Raw genomic sequence first — 8,090 nt, 5'->3', positions numbered from 1 at the left:
AACTGATCAGTGGTCTGAGACTTTAACAGTCAGATTTATTAGCATGTTAGCATGTTAGCATGTTAGCATGTTAGCATGTTTGTGCTGCAGAGCTAACAGGAAGTCCAGGCTCCACCTGGTTCCAGACAGGTTTGATACCAACAGAGACAGCAGGTCTGATTATCAAGAAGCTTTATTGATCAGAGTAAATATCATCTTCATCATCTTCATCATCTTCATCATCATCTTCATCATCATCAACGCTGTGTGCTGGACTGCAGGAGGCTGGTAACATGCAGCAGAGCCGAGCAGACAGACAGACGGGTAGAGAGGTAGACAGGTGGACAGGTAGTGAGGTAGGGACAGGAAGACAGATAGGAGGACAGACAGACAGACAGACAGACAGACAGGAGGACAGATAGGAGACAGACATGAAGACAGACAGGAGGACAGATAGGAGACAGACATGAAGACAGACAGGAGGACAGATAGGAGGACAGGTGGGACAGGTAGCTCTTGTGTTATTTACAGGGAGGCAGATGCAATAGAAAGCTTATTGGCTGTCTTCTAGAGGCTCCGCCCCCCTCTCATCTGTGTCAGCCAATGCCCTGTGAGGAGGGGCGGGCTCTGCCGGCTGGGGGGAGGGGTGTGAGGAGGATGCAGAGGAGGAGGAAGAGGAGGAGGAGGACAGGGACAGAGGCTGGTCTGGGGGTTGTTCAGTCTGTAGCCTCCCTCCCCCTTCGGCCTCACCTCCCATCAGGTCCTCCTCCACCTGTCCCCCGCCTCCCCCTCCCCCTCCACGAGGCCCGGCAAACTGCAGGTGAGGTAGGAGGGGGGGCGGCGCCTCCTTCTCCTTCTCCCCTGCCGCCTCCCTCTCTCGTCGCTCGGCGTACAGCGGAGCCTCCAGGCCGAGGTAGGAGGTGCCGAGCTGCCGCAGGTCCAGCTCCATGGCGCCACCGCCAGGCTGTACCGCCAACTCTCCACCCTGTCCTCCTCCTCCTCCTCCTCCTCCTCCTCCTCCTCCTCTCTTCACCTTGCGGGGGTGGGAGGAAGAGGAGGGGGGGAGGCCATCAGGGAGGAGCGACTGAATCTTTGGGAGCCAACGTTTACGCACTCGACGAGCGTTGGTGCACATGTCGGCGGCGATGACGTTCATCTCACTCTCCTTGAAGTTAGGAGCAAAGTTCTGACAGTACACTGTGGGGGGGGGGAGTGGAGGGGGAGGAGAGGGGGAGGGGGAGTGGGGGGGGAGTGGGGGGGTAGAGAGGGAGGAGAGGGGGAGTGGGGGGGAGTAGAGGGTGGGGGGGAGTAGAGGGGGAGGGGGAGGAGAGGGAGGGGGAGTGGGGGGGTAGAGAGGGAGGAGAGGGGGAGTGGGGGGGGAGTAGAGGGGGAGGGGGAGGAGAGAGGGAGGGGGAGTGGGGAGGTAGAGAGGGAGGAGAGGGGGAGGGGAGGGGGAGGGGGAGGGGTGAGGGAGGGACACAGTAAATACAGTAAAAAGTGTGTGATTGTGTGTAGTTTTGTGTAGTTGTGTAGTTGTGTATATTTTTTTGTAGTTGTGTGCAGTTGTGTTTAGTTGTGTGTAGTTGTGTGTAGTTTTGTGTAGTTGTGTGATTGTGAGTAGTTGTGTGTAGTTGTGTGATTGTGAGTAGTTGTGTGATTGTGTGTAGTTGTGTAATTGTGTAGTTGTGTGCAGTTGTGTGCAGTTGTGTGTAGTTGTGTGTAGTTTTGTGTAGTTGTGTGTAGTTGTGTGTAGTTGTGTGATTGTGTGTAGTTGTGTGATTGTGAGTAGTTGTGTAATTGTGTAGTTGTGTGCAGTTGTGTGTAGTTTTGTGTAGTTGTGTGATTGTGTGTAGTTTTGTGTAGTTGTGTGATTGTGAGTAGTTGTGAGTAGTTGTGTGATTGTGTGTAGTTGTGTAATTGTGTAGTTGTGTGCAGTTGTGTGCAGTTGTGTGTAGTTGTGTGTAGTTGTGTGTAGTTGTGTGATTGTGTGTAGTTGTGTGATTGTGAGTAGTTGTGTAATTGTGTAGTTGTGTGCAGTTGTGTGTAGTTTTGTGTAGTTGTGTGATTGTGTGTAGTTGTGTGATTGTGTGTAGTTGTGTGTAGTTGTGTGATTGTGTGTAGTTGTGTGTAGTTGTGTGATTGTGTGATTGTGTGTAGTTGTGTAATTGTGTAGTTGTGTGTAGTTGTGTGTAGTTGTGTGATTGTGTGTAGTTGTGTGATTGTGTGTAGTTGTGTGTAGTTGTGTGTATCTGTGTGTATCTGTGTGTATCTGTGTGTAGTTGTGTGTCTTACGTTTGACTGTGTTCAACACTCGGTTGTCCAGAGGTTTCCTGCTCGGATCATTGGTCGAGGAGCGGATCCCTGTCCCGCAGCTATTGGCCAGAGTGTTTCTATGGAAACCAGAACCAGCCAGTCAGCCTATACAGCTTTATGTTGACTCACCCTCCCTCCCCCCTCCCTCCCCCTCTCTCTCTCTCTCTCTCTCTCTTATATAAAACAGCTGCAGACTGAGATCATATGGTCTATGATGATGTCACATGATGTCTGATGATGTCACATGATGTCTGATGATGTCACATGATGTCTGATGATGTCACAACAGTGTCTGGTTCATGTTTTAGTGAGTAGACAGAAACAGGAACAGTTTCAGACACCTGGAGACTACGATGGCCTAAATTGTCTCCAGGTGTAGTTCAGTCTTCAGGTATGGCCTCGTCTCCAGGTGTAGTTCAGTCTCCAGGTGTAGTTCAGTCTCCAGGTGTAGTTCAGTCTTCAGGTATGGCCTCGTCTCCAGGTGTAGTTCAGTCTTCAGGTATGGCCTCGTCTCCAGGTGTAGTTCAGTCTCCAGGTGTGGCCTCGTCTCCAGGTGCAGTCTAGTCTCCAGGTGTGGCCTCGTCTCCAGGTGCAGTCTAGTCTCCAGGTGCAGTCTAGTCTCCAGGTGTAGTCTCGTCTCCAGGTGTAGTTCAGTCTCCAGGTGCAGTCTAGTCTCCAGGTGCAGTCTAGTCTCCAGGTGCAGTCTAGTCTCCAGGTGTAGTTCCGTCTCCAGGTGCAGTCTAGTCTCCAGCTGTAGTCTCGTCTCCAGGTGTAGTTCAGTCTCCAGGTGTGGCCTAGTCTCCAGGTGTAGTCTAGTCTCCAGGTGTGGCCTAGTCTCCAGGTGTAGTTCAGTCTCCAGGTGTAGTTCAGTCTCCAGGTGCAGTCTAGTGTCCAGGTGTAGTCTAGTCTCCAGGTGCAGTCTAGTGTCCAGGTGTAGTTCAGTCTCCAGGTGCAGTTCAGTCTCCAGGTGTAGTTCAGTCTCCAGGTGCAGTCTAGTCTCCAGGTGTAGTTCAGTCTCCAGGTGTGGCCTAGTCTCCAGGTGTAGTCTAGTCTCCAGGTGTGGCCTAGTCTCCAGGTGTAGTTCAGTCTCCAGGTGTAGTTCAGTCTCCAGGTGTAGTTCAGTCTCCTTTGAGATCAGGTGACTGAAGCCCTGTCCAATCATCTAGTTGTTCTTTAGTCACCTGTCCAATCAGAGTTGAGCTCCTGGACATGGATGGGTGGCAGAGGGAGGGGTCTAAATGATGGCTGTACCTGGAAACAGCTCACCTGTCAAAGAAGGTGGCCAGCAGCCTCCTGAGCAGCACCTTATGTTTGACCCCGGCACACAGGTGGCAGTTCATCAGCTGACCTCGAGTCATGAACACACCTGAGCCTGAACACACAGTCAACACAATAGTGACCTTCTGCACAATGCTGTTACCATGACAACAGCCATATGAGTCCTACCTGCCACCAGCTCCACCTTCTCCCCTGGGTCGCCCTCGGTGTAGAGGGACGGGTGACAGCGATACCCAATCTGACTGATCAGGCTGGCGGGCAGCGCCATGTTGTCCCGACCAACCAGCACACAGGGCCGACGCTCGTTAGCCAATGGAAGGGGCAGCATCTCCATCTTCTCCTGGACTGAACCAATGAGAAACAAGGGGAGGGGGGAGTGAGAGAGTAAACAAACTGACTGACTGGATATCAAACCGACAAACAAACAAGGAGCAGAAAAGTCTGTGGACGAACTCAGACAAAGGGTCCAGAAAATAATCCAAAGATGAAAAAGTTTACAAAATAAAAACAGGAAACACAAGAAAAACCAAACAGGGTCACAGAAACAAAATCTAAGCAGAAAAAGGTCAACAACACGTCTGGGGTTACAAGTTAACTTCAAGAGAAAGAGTTGTTGTTGCTCATCAGGCTGGAAAAGGTTCCAGAACCATCTCTAAAGAGTCTGGAACCCACAAATAATCCACAGTCAGACAGATTGAAGACGACTGTCCCCCTCCACAGGAGTGGTCCACCAACAAAGATCACTCCATAATAGTCTGAGAGGTCCCAGAGGAACCCAGGGGAACTTCTAAGCAGCTCAAGGCCTCTCTCTCATTGGCTGATGTTAATGTTGATGAATCCACTGAACAACCATGGTGTGATGGACAAAGACACTGCTCTCCAAGAAGAACATTTCTAAACATCATGTGGACAAGACAGAAGACTATTGGGACAATGTTTAGTGGACAGATGAGACCAAAGTAGAATAGTTTGGTTTAAATGAGATGAACCAACACTGCATCATTCCAGCATCAGAACCTCATCCCTCCATCAAACATGGGGGTGCTAATGTCCTGGTTTGGGCCTGTTCTGCTGCATCTGGACCAGGACGGCTTGTCCTTGATGGACCAATGAATTCTGAATTCTACCAGTGAACTCTAAAAGAAAATGTCAGGACATCTGTCCATGAGCTGAATGTGAAGAGAAACTGGGTCATGCAGCAAGACAACGAGAACCAAGAACACAAGTGGTTCTACAAAAGAACGGTTAAAGAAGAACAAGATGAATGTTTAGGAACGGCCAAGTCAAAGTCCTGACCTTAATCCAATAGAAATGTTGTGGAAGGACCTGAAGCAAGCAGTTGATGTGAGGAAACCCACCAACATCTCAGAACTGAAGTGGTTCTGTTCTGAGGAATGGGCTAAAATTCCTCCAAGCTGCTGTAGACCACTGATCAGCTGTTACCAGAAACATTTAGTGACAAGGAGGTCACAGCAGATACTGGACACAAGGAGGACATGATATGTAATATTGGCTCACTTTAGTCTGATGGTTCTGACTGGTTCTCTTTGTGGACTTTCAGGACTGGATCTTTAGAAGCTCTTTAGGAGTGAAGGACATTGAAACCTTTAAGCAGTATCTTGCAATAATCTAGAACTGGTGGATGTTGGACTGACTGACTGATGGTTCTGGTTCTTTGTGTCCAGTAACTACCGGGTCAAGTGGCTACAACATGTTCATAGTGAAGTTCTGCTGTGGTTGGATTTTAAAACCACCAGTCTGGACTGGACCATGAACTCACTGTACGGGTTTCCAGGGTGTCCATAGATGTGTTGATAGAGACCAGGGTGGACAGCGTTGCCGTAGTAATCTTCCTCCAGCTCCTCCTCGGTGGGGGGGTGAGAGGGAGGTGAGTCCGTGGGAAGACTGGAGCCTCCTGGACTGGAGCGCCCCCCGCCAGCCAGAAGGTAGGACTGCAGCCCTGGAACCAGACCTCCACCTGCACTCAGGTAACACAAGGCGCTGCTCCTGGAGGGCTGGAGGTCACTGATGTCCACCCTGAAGATAGAACCCCCAGTAGGAGACAGACAGGAGACAGACAGGAGACACCTTTAACAACTTGAGAGCTGTCTGGAGACTGTAACCTTACACACCGGAGACCAAGAAGACAATAATGTCTTCAAATAAAAACAAGGAGACATTTGTGTCTCAGGACCTGTCCTCACCTGGCCTCCTCACCTCCTCCTCCACCTCCTCCTCCTCCGTTCTCCTCGGCAGGAGGAGTGTCGGCTCTCTCCTGTTTGATCCTGCTGACGGCCAGCAGCAGCTCCTCTGGACTCACCTCCGCCATCGGGGCGCTGCTCTGCTGCTGGACCGCCGGAGCATCAAAACCCCCGAGCTCGTCTGCTGAGGTCGTCTGGAAATAAAGACAAGAGGAAGAATGTTCAGAGAGAGACAGAATAAAGGTAATCCTGTCCAACAGAGTCCTCTATGTCCTCGGCAGTCCAACAGAGTCCTCTACAGTCCAACAGAGTCCTCTATGTCCTCTATAGTCCAACAGAGTCCTCTACAGTCCTCTACAGTCCAACAGAGTCCTCTATAGTCCTCTACAGTCCTCTACAATCCAACAGAGTCCTCTATAGTCCAACAGAGTCCTCTATGTCCTCGACAGTCCACCAGAGTCCTCTACAGTTCTCTACAGTCCAAGAGAGACCTCTATAGTCCTCTACAGTCCAACAGAGTTCTCTATAGTCCAACAGAGTCCTCTGCAGTCCTCTATAGTCCAACAGAGTCCTCTACAGTCCAACAGATTCCTCTTTAGTCCTCTACAGTCCAACAGAGTCCTCTATAGTCCAACAGAGTCCACTACAGTCCTCTATAGTCCAACAGATTCCTCTATAGTCCAACAGATTCCTCTACAGTCCTCTATAGTCCAACAGAGTCCTCTATAGTCCTCTACAGTCCAACAGAGTCCTCTTTAGTCCTCTACAGTCCAACAGAGTCCTCTATAGTCCAACAGAGTCTACTAAAGTCCTCTATAGTCCAACAGAGTCCTCTACAGTCCTCTATAGTCCAACAGAGTCCTCTTTAGTCCTCTACAGTCCAACAGAGTCCTCTATAGTCCAACAGAGTCCTCTACAGTCCAACAGAGTCCACTACAGGCATCTACAGTCCAACAGAGTCCACTACAGTCCTCTATAGTCCAACAGAGTCCTCTATAGTCCAACAGAGTCCACTGCAGTTCTTCTACTTAAACTTTACCTGGACTGAACTCCTTCATCAGTATTTGCTCAGACCCTCAATCCACTCACCTGAGAGTCACAGCAGAGCGGTGAGGAGGATGATGAGGCCTTCATCATCATCAGCTCCATGCCTCGCTCCACGATGTTCTGGATCTGCAGGTACCCGGCGGTGTACATGAGCACCAGCTGCTCGCTGGCGGCCATGCTGAGGCGCCCGGTGTAGCAGAAGGACAGGATCTGCTGGAAACAGGTCGGCGTCACCGAGGACGGCAGCTCAAACACCGCCTGGGAGGAGGACGACGGCGAGGAGGAGGCGGGGCAGGAGGAGTCAGCCACGGAACTGAACAGGTCTCTGAAGTAGAGTGAGGAGGCGGCGAGGACGGCCCGGTGCGCCTTGAAGGCCTGACCCTGCACCAGGATGGAGACGTCGCAGTAGTGGCCCTGCAGCCGCTGCTCGTTCAGGCTGCCCAGCACGCTGCTGCCGAAGTCCGGGATCTCCACCTGCAGCAACCCGTCAGACATGGTGGAGACGGCCAGGACGGGACAGGAAGTGAGCGAGGGTTTGGACTAGAGTCGGACTGATGGACGCGTTTAGGTCTCAGGGATGCTGCAGATCCATCGCGTTGCTGACAGGAAGTAGTGGGGTCAGAGGTCAGAGGTCATCAGGACGGTCAAACAGCTGGAAGAGGAAGAGGGAGGAGTCAAACGTCAGTCTCACTCTGTTTAACAGAGTCCAACAGAGTCCACTACAGGGTCCAGTACAGTCCAAAAGAGTCCAACAGAGTCCACTACAGTCTAACAGAGTCCAACAGAGTCCAGTACAGTCTAACAGAGTCCAGTACAGTCCAACAGAGTCCAGTGCAGTCCAACAGAGTCCAGTACAGTCCAAAAGAGTCCAACAGAGTCCAGTACAGTCCAATAGAGTCCAACAGAGTCCAGTAAAGTCCAACAGAGTCCACTACAGTCTAACAGAGTCCAACAGAGTCCACTACAGTCCAGTAGAGTCCAACAGAGTCCACTACAGTCCAAAAGAGTCCAACAGAGTCCAGTACAGTCCAATAGAGTCCAACAGAGTCCAGTAAAGTGAAACAGAGTCCACTACAGTCTAACAGAGTCCAACAGAGTCCACTACAGTCCACCAGAGTCCACCAGAGTCCAGTGCAGTCCAACAGAGTCCAGTACAGTCCAGCAGAGTCCAGTACAGTCTAACAGAGTCCAGTGCAGTCCAACAGAGTCCAATACAGTCTAACAGAGTCCAACAGAGTCCAGTACAGTCCAACAGAGTCCAGTATAGTCTAA

General features: G+C 51.0%; 1 protein-coding gene across 1 annotated transcript; it reads right to left on the bottom strand.

Moving 5' to 3' along the window:
• Positions 1-532: 532 nt before the first annotated feature.
• Positions 533-7,313, bottom strand: LOC311492509 (nucleus accumbens-associated protein 2-like; the record flags this gene model as incomplete). Its single annotated transcript, XM_084550800.1, has 7 exons — positions 533-1,176; positions 2,272-2,369; positions 3,559-3,664; positions 3,739-3,915; positions 5,351-5,607; positions 5,775-5,965; positions 6,861-7,313. The coding sequence occupies 7 exons, from the start codon at positions 7,311-7,313 to the stop codon at positions 533-535; spliced, it is 1,926 nt and encodes a 641-aa protein (XP_084406926.1).
• Positions 7,314-8,090: the final 777 nt, after the last annotated feature.

This window comes from Chelon labrosus (genome assembly GCF_963514085.1).
Source record: "Chelon labrosus genome assembly, chromosome: 9".
NCBI lineage: Eukaryota > Metazoa > Chordata > Actinopteri > Mugiliformes > Mugilidae > Chelon > Chelon labrosus.
This window is presented reverse-complemented; position numbering and strand designations above follow the sequence as displayed.